General features: G+C 42.5%; 1 protein-coding gene across 1 annotated transcript; it reads right to left on the bottom strand.

Annotated features, from left to right (window-relative positions):
- Positions 1-5,016: 5,016 nt before the first annotated feature.
- LOC140455619 (uncharacterized) lies at positions 5,017-11,345 on the bottom strand. The gene is made up of 2 exons (XM_072550560.1): positions 11,288-11,345; positions 5,017-9,450 (listed from the first exon to the last, which is right to left on the bottom strand). The coding sequence occupies exon 2, from the start codon at positions 9,016-9,018 to the stop codon at positions 7,567-7,569; it is 1,452 nt and encodes a 483-aa protein (XP_072406661.1). The 5' UTR covers positions 9,019-9,450; positions 11,288-11,345; the 3' UTR covers positions 5,017-7,566.
- Positions 11,346-15,343: the final 3,998 nt, after the last annotated feature.

Here is a 15,343-nt window from a genome sequence, read left to right as displayed (position 1 = left end):
TTTAGTACATAAATTCATAAAATTAAGATCTAGTTCAAGATATAAGGGAGTGAGCAATTTTATTTGCAGGTACAGTGACTGCATGGATGAAAGTGCATCCCCTGCAATTGCAATGGCAATGACAAGGGCAACCCATACAGTCTGAAAATATATCTTTAATCTTAGAAAATTATCTAGTGGATGCTTAAACACTGCATTGATGAAGAAACCAATCAGATCACAATGTATCACCTTGAATAAAAGAGCTTCAATTGGTCGTACATATTGTTTTGCTTAAGCTTTTTTTAACTTGCTTTCATAAAATGCCTTGATAAATATGCAGTTACCACAAATACACAGGTTGTAGCCAATAGTTAATGCTAGTTTTTGTTGGTTTTATCAAAATAATCCAGCTGAAATTGATCATATTATAATTTTTAAATGTCAGTGACATTAAGTTTAAATTGAACTTTTGTGTCTTTAACACTGGTTTATTAAACATCAGCTTGGAAGTTGGTACCAACCATACAAATGGCCACAGCCCCAGATGGGAGTAATGAGAGTACTGAATTTTTGTAAATTGTATCTGTTTGAAGTGGCTTTTCAAATTACACTCAAGGTTTTTGGTTGGTCAAGCACCAGCAGTCAGTCATATTCATGACTCCATGACTCAGTCTACATGCTGTGGCCAGCAATTATTTTTACAAACTATAGGTCACATAGATAAGTTTATTTCAATGATGTCACAAGCAAGAAAAATAATTATAAATGGGTTCAATATAGTCATAGTTACATTATTACCTCAGGTGAAGGGCTCGAGTGATTCCTTAGTTGCTCTGCCAGTTGCAGAGCTCCTCCCTTGAGCACAGGATCGCTCCTTGAACCATGTCATTCACAGAAAAACCCTGAATACTGAGCCATTAGCCTACCTCACTCTCTTCTCTGTTTTTCTTTCTCTTGTCTCCATTTTCTGTGTATTTCTCTTTCTGCTTCACTGGTCAGTTTCCCAAGTTTCAGGAAACTTGTTTTTCCAGAAATATTTGGAGCATTTTGAACTTTAAACATGGTGTAAAATGGCTGTTGCTCTCAAAGCTTTATTTCCACATGATGATATGAAATGTCACATTAATACAGCAAACCACAGTGTATGAACCAACTGATCCAAATATCCCCATTTTTCTAAAAAAAGCTAAATAAATTGTATGCATTATTGTTTGCAATTTGCCCACATAATGCATAAAGAAATTTATCATGCAAACAAAACAAAATTCTAGTCCATACTAATTTTAACATGTTTAAAGCTTCTTCTGATTGGTTAATGAATTATGTTCACAGTTTTCTCTCTGCATATTATTGTCATTGTGACAAATCATAGAGATGTACAGCACAGAAACAGACACTTGGGTCTAACTCGTCCATGGTGACCAGTTATCCTAAATTAATCTGGTCCCATTTGCTAGCATTTGGCCTGTATCTCTCTAAACCCTCCTATTCATATACCCATCCAGATGCCTTTCAAATGTCGTAATTTGCCAGCCTACCACTTCCTCTGGCAGCTCATTCCATACACGCACCACCCTCTGCATTAAAAGTTGTCTCTTAGGTCCTTTTTAAATGTTTCTCTCTCAGCTTAAACCTAGTTTTGGATTTCCCTACCCTGGGGAAAAGACCTTGACTATTTGTCCTAGCAATGCCCTCATGATTTTATAAACTTTTATAAGGTCACCTCTCAGCCTTGTTGTTTAACACTTAACCAAGTGTTGTTGCTGTCTGTTGTGAAGGAGCAGTTTCCTAAGTGATTTTTTTTTCATTCTTGGGATATTGATGTCACTGGCTGGATCCTTTATTAGGTAAAAAGATAATTTATTGCCCATTCCAATTTCCCTTGTGTAGGTGGTGGTGGTGAACCATCTTCTTACAATCAATTCTCTGCAGGTAGACCCACAATGCCATTACAGAGGGAGTTCCAACATCTTCACCCATCAACACTGAAGGAATGGTGGTATACTTCCAATTCAGAACTGCATGTGGCTTGGACAGGAAACTTGCAGGTGGTAGTGTTTCCATTTATCTGTCTTTCTCCTGGATGGTTGTGAATGTTTGTGGATATGGTGCATCATGCAGGCTGCTTTGTCCAGATGGAGTCAAGCTTCTTGAGCATTGTATGAGCTGCACTCATTCAGGCAAGTAGATGGTATTCAATCACACTCCTGACTTGTGCCAACATTCACAGAGAACCAATATCAGGCACCATATGATCAGTGCACCAGTCACATAAATTCAGAATCCATTAAAACTGTTTGTACATGTGTGTGCAGGCATTGACAAAATTGAAACAGACTAGAAGCTATTTTGTTCATGTATGATAACTTCCTTTGTACACTGTTGTGGTTCTGTTCACTGAGCTGGGAATTTGTGTTGCAGATGTTTCGTCCCCTGTCTAGGTGACATCCTCAGTGCTTGGGAGCCTCCTGTGAAGCGCTTCTGTGATATTTCCTCCGACATTTATAGTAGTTTGTCCTCTGCCACTTCCAGCTGTCCACTGCAGTGGCCAGTATATTGGGTCCAGGTCGATGTGTTTGTTGATAGAATCTGTGGATGAGTGCCATGCCTGTAGGAATTCCCTGACTGTTCTCTGTTTGGCTTGTCCTATAATAGTAGTGTTGACCCAGTCGAACTCATGTTGCTTGTTCCGTGTGTGGCTACTAAGGATAGCTGGTCGTGTCGTTTCGTGGCTAATTGGTGTTCGTGGATACGGAGAATTCACCACAAAGGTATACAGGAAAGCCACACTCACACAGACCAAGTCCTGAACTATGAAAGCAACCACCCCAACACACACAAAAGAAGTTGCATCAAGACACTGTTCAAAAGGGCCACAACACACTGCAGCACACCAGAACTGTAAAAAGAGGAAGAAGAACACCTCTACAATGTATTCGCCAAAAACAGATACCCCCCGCAATTTCATCAACAGGTGCCTAAGCGAAAGACAATGGAATGAGGACATGCCACAACCCAAAGGACTAGCCTCATTACCATACATCAAGAATATTTCTGAACTGATAGCCAGACTACTACGACCACTAGGACTCATAACAGCACACAAACCAACAGCCACTCTCAGACAACAACTCACCAGGACAAAGGACCCGATACCCAGCATGAGCAAAACCAATGTAGTGTACAAAATCCCATGCAAGGACTGCACAAAACACTACATAGGACAAACAGGAAGACAGCTAACGATCCGTATCCATGAACACCAACTAGCCACGAAACGACACGACCAGCTATCCTTAGTAGCCACACACGCGGATGACAAGCAACATGAGTTCGACTGGGACAACACTACTATTATAGGACAAGCCAAACAGAGAACAGCCAGGGAATTCCTAGAGGCATGGCACTCATCCACAGATTCTATCAACAAACACATTGACCTGGACCCAATATACCGGCCACTGCAGTGGACAGCTGGAACTGACAGCCGGAAGTGGCAGAGACAAACCACTACAAATGCCGGAGGAAAGATCACAGAAGCGCTTCACAGGAGGCTCCCAAGCAGTGAGGATGTCACCTAGACAGGGGACGAAATGTCTACAACAAATTCCTAGCTCGGCGAACAGAACCACAACAACGAGCACCCGAGCTACAAATCTTCTCACAAACTTTGAAGTCCTTTGTACACTATTTAGAGTAATTGCAAACAATAGTCAGGAGAAGACTAGTGGAAAGTCTTCCCTGATTCCTAGTTTTGTCAGCTCTTTGAAGAAATTTTCAGTCAAATTTGGCTTTGATATCAAGGGTAGTCACACTCACGTCACTTCACCAGTTGCAGACAGGTGGCTGCATTTGCTGTGATGGATCAAGTCATTCACTCTCCAATGCATGATCAGGTTGAAAATTCCTCTCTTGTGGGTTCCAAGTTGCCAGTATGCTGATTTTGTTCAATGCATTGAATGTTTGCACTTGGACTCTCCAATTCTCAACAATGTGACAGCTTTATCAAACTGTTTTTCCAATACTTCATTTTGATCTTGTCACTCACTCCTATGATACCTTCTGGCCTCTATAATTTATCCATTGGAAGAATAGCCTGGGTTCAGTATGACCTTAGATAACAACAGGACAACTTTTCATGTCCCAGTAAGTGAGATTCTGTGCTAAGTTTGTCTTAAACACATCTCTTTCCCTGCTGCCTCAGCCTTTCCATTTGACTGGCGTGCAGATGATGTGCTGAATTTTCCAATCATTCAGGAAGTGTCTGAATTCTTCACTCGTGAATTGAGGTCATTACCGGGACATTCATAATGTCAGGGATGTCATGACAGAAGTATTCCTGCAGAAAGTCGTTGATGTCAGCTGCTTTAACACTGCATAGTTTGAATGGCAGTTGACTGTGATGAGAAAATCAGTTCCAGTGGGAGTTAAGAGCTCTACTCCAAGCTTCATCCTTGGGCTATTTGGGATGTAAGAACAGCTCTGTAACTTATTTATTTTGATGTTCGTTACGATCTCTGCACTGGCTGATGTGGTCCTTCATCTCATTGCTCATGTTTGGAGAGTAGAATACTTCTGTAACCTTCCTTAGACTAGACTCGATTCCTCGATAATTTGTGTAGGATGTGTTTCAGCATCTCTTTTCTCATCTCTTTAGGCATCATGACCCTGCTCCCTTTGAACAGGATGCCATCTCGGACAATCACCTCATCTCTGTCCAATACTCTTATAGTAACAAAGGTTTCTTGATTGTTTCAAGCCATCGTTTCATCACAACTTTCTGTAACGTTTGAAGAGTTGCATTTTGTTGGAAAAGTCTGCTTGATTTGAACAAATTCATTCAAAATTTTCTGTTTGGAATTGGAAAACCTGTGTCCGATGTGAAGCAGATAGAAAACTACCCATTTACCTGGATATGACTGTTCTGGCCAAAAACACTCCCTCAGTGCAGAAATCCATGCTCACAGCAGTGAAGAAAATCAGTGAGATATGTCTCCTGTTTACAACACTAGTTACCATCGATAAATGACCAATGTGAACAGACAGATCAATTGGAAATAGGCCGGGTAAGTGGGCAGTGTTCATGACGTAATTGGGTGCAGTGGTAGATGGGAAGGTGTGATGTGGGTGAAGTTAGGTGTGTTGGGGCATTGACAGGTTAATAGTTTAGGTGTAGGCTAGTCAAGTCAGGTCAGGTAATGTGATCAGGTTCAACTGTGTTGGGAAGGTGGATGCAAGGATGGCAGTCAAGCGGTCAGAAGTGAGAGTGGGAGGTGAGTGACTGGTTGCAGATGTATGGTGTTAGGAGTTAATTTGTTTTTTTGCTTGCCCACCATTTCCTAGGTAAGTAATCGGAACTGACTGAAGTCTCAGACTCTAACTCAGGGTTGCAGACGTTTTCAGAGCCAAGGAAAGGCCTGTCAGAAACTTAAGCTTCCTGAGCATTAGCAAATGCCGTGGTGTCATTGCCTCAACAATCTACAAACTGGGAAAGCTGAGTCAATATCATACTGTTTCTTTTAGTTGAATAGTGTCATAGTCATAGAGTCACACAGCAGAGAACCAGACCCTTTGGTCCAACTCATCCATGCCAACCAGATTTCCCAGACTAAACTATTCCCATTTGCCTGTGTTTGGCCCATACCCTTTGGTATTCACGTACCTGATCAAATGTCTTTTAACTGTTGTAACCGTACTTGCACCTATCACTTCCTCTGGCAGTTCATTCCACATACAAACCATCTTTTGTGTGAAAATGTTGCCCCTCAGGTCCCTTTTAAATCTTTCTCCTCTCACTTTAAAATTATGCCCTCTAGTTTTGAGTTCCCACTACCCAACGGAAAATATCTTTGCTATTCACCATATCTGTACCCCTCGTGATTTTATAAACTTCTATAAGGTCACCCCTCAACCCCATATGCTCCAGTGAAAAAAATCCTAGCCGATCGAGCCCCTACTTACAACTCAAACCCGCCAGTCCCGGTAACATCCTTGTGAATCTTTTCTGCATCCTCTCCAATTTAATAATATCCATCCTATAGCAGGGTGACCAGAACTGTATATGTACTCCAAATGTTGCCTAACCAACGTCCTGTAAAAACGCAACAGTCTCAAAATCCCAACTCCTATACTTAATGGTCTGAGCAATGGTGTGCCAAATGTTGCCTTTACCACCCTGACTACCTGTGATGCAAATTTCAAGGAACTATATACCTGAACTTCTTGGTCTCTCTGTTCAACAACATTCCCCAGGGCCTTACCATTAACTGTATAAGCTCTGCCCTTGTTTGTCTTACCAAGATACAACACCTTCATTTATCTAAGTTAAATTCCATCTGCCACTCCTCGATCTATTGGCCCAATTGATCATTATCCCTTTGTACTCTTAGAATACTTCCTTCACTATCTACTATACCACTACTTTTGGTGTAATTTATCAACTTATTAACCACTCTTCAATATTCTGATCCATATGATTAACAAATAACAGTGGACCCAGCACTGAACCCTGAGGAATACTGCTGGTCACAGGCCTCCAGTCCGAAAACAACCCTCTGTCAGCATCGTCTGTCAAGCCAATTTTGCATCCAGTTGGCAAGCTTCCCCTGAATCCCATGTGATCTAACTTTACTAACCAGCCTAACATGCGCAACCATGTCAAAGGCCTTACTGATCTCATCTATCTTCTTGGTTAAATCCTCAAAAACCTCAATCAGGGTTTGTGACACACTATTTCCCATACATAAAGCCATGCTGACTATCTCTAAGAAGATTTTACACTCTGTACAATCAACTTTCTTCACAGAGGGTGCAGCTCTCAGCAAAATGTCATTGATGTTCATATTCTTCCCTTGCTTGCACTTCACTTCCAAATGATATTTCTAAAAGCAAAATCACATCCTTTGCATGAGCAGGTCGAGGTAGTTTGAGAAAGGAATTTTGAATTTGATTGTGGTCAAACTCTACAAACAGGCACTGGCTGAAAAGGTCATGAGCAAAAACAACATCCCATCTATCCTCCTTAAACTGTGTAGTGTTGTTCAGTTTATTAATGCTCTGGACACAAACACAATGGGTTGTCCTCACTGCCTGGGGGTTACTCCAAGTCCTGTTTCACTGACATCACACTGCAGGGTGACTCCATTGTTGACATCATAATCCCTCAGCACTGGTGATGTCATCACTAGATGTTTGATGGGAGTGAAAGCTGCTTCTTGTTCTGTGTCCCAGTCCCACTGAACATCCTGCACAGTGAGACTGTGTACAGGTAAACACTTATGAGGACATACTGTGAAGAACTTTGTCAGGCAGTCCTCATATGAGTTCACTGATGTACTAGGAACTGTGTGAAAGCTTTGTTATAGACCTCACACCATTATTCTCACCTTTTTGACAATGTTGATGGACCAGAAGATGCATTGACTGTTGAAAAGGTTTGTCACAAACATCACACCTGAAAAATTTCTCCCTCTGCAAATTCTGTGGTGGTTGATCACAAACCTCACATTTGAATGGTTACTTTCCAGTGTGGTTCAAATGATAGAGCAGCTGTCCCATGAGCTCAAGACTAACTTGTTGCAGATATCATGCATGAATGGTTTCTCCTGTGTGAGTGCGTTGGTGTCTGTGGAGACTGTCTGATCGTGAGAATGATTTGTCACATATCTTGCAGATGAATGGTTTCTCCCCTGTGTGAATACGTTGGTGTTTGCGGAGGATCCCTGACTCAGAAAATGATTTGTTACACACCTTGCACATAAAAGGTTTCTCCCCTGTGTGGGTGCGTTGGTGCACACGGAGGTTTGATGATGAAGAAAATGATTTGTCACATACTTCACAAGTGAATGGCTTTGTCCCTGTGTGAATCCTCTGATGTAGCAGCAGGTTGCATGACCTTGAAAATGATTTGTCACACACATCACACGTGAATGGTTTTTCCCCTGTGTGAACACGCTGGTGTCTGCGCAGGTATGATGAATCCGAGAATGATTTGTCACACACATTACACCTGAATGGTTTCTCTGCTATGTGAATGTTTCGATGTTTGTGGAGGGTTGATAACACCGAGAATCCTTTGTTACATATGTCACATGTGAATGGTTTCTCCCCTGTGTGACTTCTTTGATGAAGCAGGAGTCTTGATGAATCTGCAAATGATTTGTCACACACCTCACATTTGAATAGTTTTTCCCCTGTGTGAATCCGTTGGTGTGTGCGGAGGTTCCCTAACTGTGAGAATGACTTGTTGCACACCTCACATCCAAATGGTTTCTCCCCTGTGTGAATGCGTTTGTGTGTGCGGAGGTTCTCTGACTGCGAGAAAGATTTGTCACACACCTCACATACAAATGGTTTCTCCCCTGTGTGAATTCGCTGGTGTACACGGAGCTCCGATGATGATGAGAATGATTTGTTGCACACCTCGCACAAAAATGGCTTCTCCCCTGTGTGAATGCGTTGGTGTACACGCAGATGCGATGAATTTGAGAATGCTTTGTTGCACACCTCACATGTGAATGGTTTCTCTCCTGTGTGAATGCGTTGGTGTACTTGGAGGCGCGATGACACCGAGAATGATTTGTTACATACCTTGCACGCGAATGGTTTCTCCCCTGTGTGAATCCTCTGGTGGAGCAGAAGTCTTGATGAGTCAGAGAATGATTTGTGACACACCTCACACTTATATAATTTCTCCCCTGTGTGGATGCGTTGGTGTCTCCAGAGATTCTCTGACCATGAGAATGATTTGTCACAGACCTTACATCTGAATGGTCTCTCCTGTGTGTGAATGCGTTGGTGTTTATAAAGGGTTGATGATGTCAAAAATGATTTTTTACACACTTTGCACATGAATGGCTTTTCCCCAGTATGAATGCGTAGATGTCTGCGCAGAGTTGATGAATCTGAGAAGGATTTGCTGCACACTTTACATATAAATGGTTTCTTCCCTGTGTGGATGTGTTGGTGGTTCACAAGCATTGATGACTTGGTAAAACCTTTGTCACAGAGCTCACATTTAAACAGTCTGTCTTCCATATAGCTGTCTGTGTATTAGCAGTTTTTCTAACAGATGCACCTTATCCTATTAGTCTGTAGAATTCTCCTCAAACATCTCTCACTTGAACAGCTTGAACCTGCAAGGACAAATCACTGGTTCATGAGGCTCAATGAATGATCTAAGCTCTCACCACTCTTGGAACCCACTCGCAATTCTTCCCAGCCTCACTCTGACCAATCACCCACAGCTAAACATTTGGGCAGGTTAGGCTCCACACCATTTTCAGATCAGATGATATGCTGAAACTCCCCTCACCCAACTGATTTCCATATCATGATTTCAGTCTCCAGTGTTGAGCAATGCTGCGAAAGGACTGGATATCTTCCCACAGTTAAGCAGTTGTTCTTTGGGTCAGTGTCAGAATCTATCTGGGTTGTCTGTCCTCTTTTGTGTTGTACGGGGCAATCCTTCTGTAAAACAGGAAAAGGAAACATGATTTCCTCCTTCTCCTTCTTTGCTGAAAGAGATACTTTCAGATGATATGGGCATCACTGCTCAGGCCAACACTTATCACCCACTGTAGGAGCAAATTACTGCAGATGCTGGAATGTGCACTGAAAACAAACTGTACTGAAAATCATGACAGATCAGGTAGTATCTGTGGAGAGAAAGCAAGCTAACATTTCAAGTCTAAATGACTCTGTTCTGATGAAGTCACCTAGACTTGAAACATGAGCTCTCTCTCTCTCTCTTTTCCCCACCTCCCCCCCCCCCCCCCCCCCCCTCCCCAACAGATGTTGCCTGACCCACTATGATTTCCAGCAATTTTTGTTTTCAGTAATTATCACCTACCTCTAACTGCCCTGGAGAAGGTTGTCATGAACTGCTTTCTTGGGGTGCGGTAAGGGAGGAGTATTGGTAAGTTACACCCACAATGCTGTAGGAAAGGAGTTCCAGGAATTTTCCCCACTAATAGTCAGGTCACAATGATACAGTTCCAAGTCAGATAGTCTGATGTTGGAATGGAACTCCCAGGTATTTTGTGCTGACATCTATGTGTTGCCCTTGTCCTTCTCATTGTTAGAAGCCAGATTTGAAAGGTGCTGTTGAAGCAGCCATGGTGATCTACTGAAGTATATTTTGTGGATGGTATACACTACTACCAGTGTGCGTCTTGAAGAATGGAGTGAATGTTAGCGGTGGTGGATGAGTGACAGTCAAGTAGGCTGTCTTGTCCTGAATGGTGTCAAGCTTCATGAGTACTGTTGAGACTACACTCATCCAAGCAAGTGGAGAATATTCTATCACATGCTTAACTTGTGCTTTATAGATGGCGGACAGGCTTTGGGGTAATTAGAGGTGTGTTATTCACCTACAGTTATAGCCACAGTATTTATATGGCTGGTTCAATTCTGCTACTGAACAATTGTTATACCCAGAACATTGATTGTTGAAATCTCACTATGTCACAGGGAGATGATTAGGTTCACTTTTGCCTGCCATTTTTCCCAGAGTGCAGTTCTCCCCTGGTGTCCCCCCATCTGACATTGCAACCCAACCTCAGTGTCCCCCATCAGACAGCCAAGTCCTTCCTCAGTGACACCTGATTGTGCAGCTCTCTTTCAGTAACACCATTTTGACAGTGTGGCTCTCCCTCGGTTACCCTCTTCAGACAGTGCAACTCTCCCTCAGTTTCACAAGCTTCAAGAAACTCATATAGCTACAGAAATATTTTGATTAGTTTTAAGAGATGTCAGTCAAAGTACCCACGCATTCTATCCATTTTATCGTTTTTGTTTTCCACAATTAATTCTGCATGAATGCAAGTCTGTCTTTATTTTCTGGGGATGTCATAGAGACAGGGTATTTGGAGGTCTTGGAAGGATTGAAAAGATGGGAAATACTCAAACATATCAACACAGAGAACTGACCGTATAACATTCACAGACTAATAAACAGAATAAACTTAGAACTCAACAATAAGAAATCACTAAGAATCCTCAGACACTTTGCACCACCCAGATAATTATGCCTCACCTTCTCCTATTCAGGAATGAGCCATCAACAAAACTCAGCCTGAACATTTAAAGGTGAACTGCTTCCAATAAACACACTCAATATCCAACATACAGCTCCAGTCAAACAGTTCAGCACAAAGCATCGAGTAAACAGCTCTCTCAGCTGGATCTTCTCACACAGCGTAAGGGACATTTCCACCCCTGATTGCCCACAGGATAGTCAGACTGCCTGAAGATTGGTGTGGATATTATGGGGTACAATTTGTACAAAAGCTGCTCCTTCACTCACCATATCCTCACTTGGTTTTCAGTCCCTATAGGAAGTGAACCAGCTCTGGAAGAGGAAAAGGAGACAATGGGCAGAGTGGGTGGGCTCTCTGATTGAAGTCTCTCACAGCCAATCCACCTTCATCAGGTAGCTACGTGAAGAAGGAGCAGCGCTCTGAAGGCTAGTGCTTCCAAATAAACTTATTGGACTATAAGCTGGTGTCGTGTGATTTTTGACTTTGTCCATCACAGTCCAACACCGACACCTCCACATCACAATCAATCCACATATTTCTGGAGCAACATGAATTTTATGAAGCTTGGGAAGCTGACAAGAGAGAAAAACACACATGGAGAAATACCTGGAATGGGTATAGAGAAGAGAGTGAGACAGATTATTAACCAATTACTGAGCTGAACTGAGTAGTTTCTTGTGACTCTGGGAAAGACTGAGTTGAGGAGATGACTTTGTGTCTGGCATGTGATTTAGGAATCACCTCTCGCTTCTTAGTGGGCGCTATAAAGCGTACAAGGAAGGAAGAAACCGAAGGAAGCAGTGATAGGGTAAGATGAAGAGGAGTGATAAGAGGGTCGTGTAAAGCATTAACACCTTCGAAATCTTAAACTCAAGATTGTTAACCCAGTTCCGCTGCCATACCTGGAAACACATTTATAGAAATGCCCTTTACTGCCTTTATTGGTTTAGCATTTGTCCTGAATTTTTTTTCAAAAATGAACACTTACTCTACAAGTAAAATTAGTTCTCAACAGCTCGATTTCGAGCACATTGTGAATTGACAGGCCGTTCCACCCAACTGTATTTTCTATTGCCTCATGGAGCCTGGAAATATGGGGGCTCAATAAAGGAAATAAAGTAGCAACACAGTTAACTCCTTTTCATTATCGGTGTCCCTACTGGAGACAGAGGATATGTGGCACTCAAGTGAGAAAAAAAAAGAACTTTTATTGGACCTGGAGAATAGCAGACCACCCCTCACTGTTGAACAGTCTCTCACTGAGGTGTCAGTCTCTTCAACATAGAAGGAGTGGTAGCTGGAGGAAATCAATCAGGGTAAGATGAGAAAGAAGTGAGAGTCGCTCCAAGTGTGAAGAGAGCTTCAACCATTCTTTGAGCTTCAGTCCTACACAGAGGCTCCAAAAGTATGAGGAGGGTTCTGCAGCATAGTCGGATCTTTGTGCAGACATGTTGCATCTCTTGTAACTGTCTTTGTGGTACATGGAAGAAAAACTGTTTTAGAGTGAGGTCTGTGGCAAATTATTCTTGCACTCATTTCAATTATTTGCTCATGAATGCATTCACAGACAGAGAAATCCTTTCAAGGGTAAGATTTGTGAAAAAGCTTTCCTGCTGTCTTCAAACTTCCTGTGGCACCAGAGGATTAACATAGGGTTGAAATGCAAGGAATGACGTATGTGAGGTTTTTACCTGGTCATGCAGTCTCTTAAAACCCTAGAGGATTCACATTGAGGAGAATGACTTCAAACATAATGTGCAACAATGACCTTCACATTCAAACTTGGTGAATCACTAGTACATTCATACCAAGGATAAACCATTCAGGTGTCAAGTGTGTGACAAGGCCTTCACATTGTCAGTGTGTCTCCTGGTCCATCAATACACTCAGAGGAGAAGCGCTATTATCAATAAAGCCCTCACACAGTTGTTGGACTTCTTGGAATATCAGTGAACCCACATGGGTGACAAACCCTTTCAGTGTGATCTGTGTCAGGATTGCTTCACCTACTCTTTTATCATACATTAATGTCTACAAATGGGTTTGAAGCTTGGTCATCTGCACTAAGAGTTGTCTATGTTGTTTCCCATCCATAGTTATCGTTCCAAAGCATTGTCTGGCTCAGTAGGGTTTGCCTCAAACCTCTCCCACCATGAGTCGAATTGTTTTAGGCAGGTCAATTTAACCTTTGACCAGATCACCAAACATCACCAAATGACTCTGACCAAGAAGACAATCAGATACTCAGTGGTTCGATCAGCTCCAACTTCTGATTGACCAGCACAAGGATCTGGAGAAGGAGCAATTCCTAGGGTAGTAATGGAGGTATTCCAATTAGCCTCAGCATCTCTGTCTACGCAGGAGGAGAATCTGCCAGGAATCCTGTTCTTCATCAGTAAGCCTAGCTGGGAAGTCGGGGAGGGCAGGATGTGTCTTAGCTGGGACAGTCTCCATTGTCTCATAACATTCACTGTCTGGCTCTCCACTAGAATGGAGCACTAAAGGCCAGCCGATGTCGATAATCTGTTCTTCAGGTCAGTACTTTATGGATTGAAGGGAATGATATGGTCAAAGAATTGAGAATTGGACAAACATTGAGATGTTAGAAGGAGATGAAACCTGAAGTGACAGAGATAGAAAAGGGTGAGAATGTGGAGCAATTTGTACTTGAGTCTGAGAAATGAAAAATGAAGGAGATGTAATCAAGGTGTAGCTAGCAGAGCCTTCTGCTCCAGGAGGAAAACAGGACCCAAAAAAAATCCCAGATTCACACCACAAGTTTAAGTACAAGGTTGCCCACACCCCTGCTGGGTGAGCCGGTGGTCTGGCTAACCGAAACCTTTTCACATTTAAAGGAAAGACTCCAAACAAAGCCACAGTTGCCTGAGAAATTTCTAAGTATTGTCACATCAACCAAAACTAAAACATCCTAACTCCCACTGACCAAATTACAGTTACACTCCAGAACAGCTATTTAAAGTTTGAAATTGTCTCTGGGTGAAAAAAGTTACTCCTCAATTTTCCTCTAATCCTACCATCAATTGCTCTAAATCTGGTTATTGATCTTTCTGCTTAGGGAAATAAAATTGAAACAATCCCATCAACTGCCTCTGCCACAACCCTCCACTCCACTCGCTCACCTGGACAAACTTTCATTAATGCTCCCCATCCCTTGTTCTGAACTCACATCTTTTTTTAAATTTCACTCCAATCTCCCCTCTTGCCCTCTCTGAATTCATATTGTTTATGAGACCCACCCCAGTTCCCTTGACCCTATTCTCATTAAACTGCTGATCACCCAACATCCCCTCCTGGTTTCCATTTTGGCTAAGATTATTCACAGTTCTCCCTCTTTAGATGTTGACCCTCTCTTGCCTTTGAATCTGCTGTTATCATTCCTCTCCTCAAGAAACCACTGTTAACCCTTCCATCCTTGCAAACTACCGACCCATCTCCAATTTCCTTCTCCCAAAGTTACTTTGCCATTGTGTTACTTCACAAATCGTGACCAGGGGAATGCAGCCAGACAAGAAATGATGGATGGGTGAGGGGCAAAGCAAGTGGTCAGGCAAGTTGCTTGGCATCATGTTGGAAGGCCATTCAAAAGGTGAGGATTGAGGAATCACTCCCCCAGTAACAGTGAGGTTCTCAGTCAATATTGCTTCTCAACAAGTGTCCCACTGCAATTTAAAGTCACTGCCAGAGTTGCTCACTGAATCACATTGTCACTCCCACCATCCCTCCCTAAGTTGCAGAATGAATTTCTGAATCAAAGGGTCACTATTCCAAAAACACAGTCAGAGTCAACTTTTTCTCTTATTTGTTTTCTGTTTCTCTTTCCTATCTACCTCCCCAGTGTCCCACATTCCTGTGCCTCAATGGCCAAAACACGATCCCTCTCATCTACGACGCTCTCTCCTGCGCATGTGCTGATCGCACTACCACTGTCCATCACTGTCTTGGCTACTGTGGATCTTGCTTTTCTGGTCTGCTTTCACACACACAATTCCACACTAATGTCAGATGGAAAGCCTCCGCTGAGGAATAATGCTATTCCCACACTAGAAATCTCTGACAAACATTTACCAGGGGAACTGAGACAGCAGCTGCAATAAGTGAAGTTTTATTCAGATGGGACAATGACAAATTTAAATCCCCACCTGATCTGCTGCTCAAAGTCACCTCCGTTTCCCCGGTCAGTTTCCCAAGTTTCAGGAAACTCATGTTGCTCCAGAAATATTTGGATTGACTGTGAGAGACGTCAATCAGAAAGCCCATACACTATGCCCATTATCTCCTCTTCCTCTTCCAGAGCTGGTTCA

The sequence above is a fragment of the Chiloscyllium punctatum genome, chromosome 30 (assembly GCF_047496795.1).
Source record: "Chiloscyllium punctatum isolate Juve2018m chromosome 30, sChiPun1.3, whole genome shotgun sequence".
Taxonomy (NCBI): Eukaryota; Metazoa; Chordata; class Chondrichthyes; order Orectolobiformes; family Hemiscylliidae; genus Chiloscyllium; species Chiloscyllium punctatum.
Note: the sequence above shows the minus strand (reverse complement) of the source record. Positions and strands in the feature narration are given on the sequence as shown.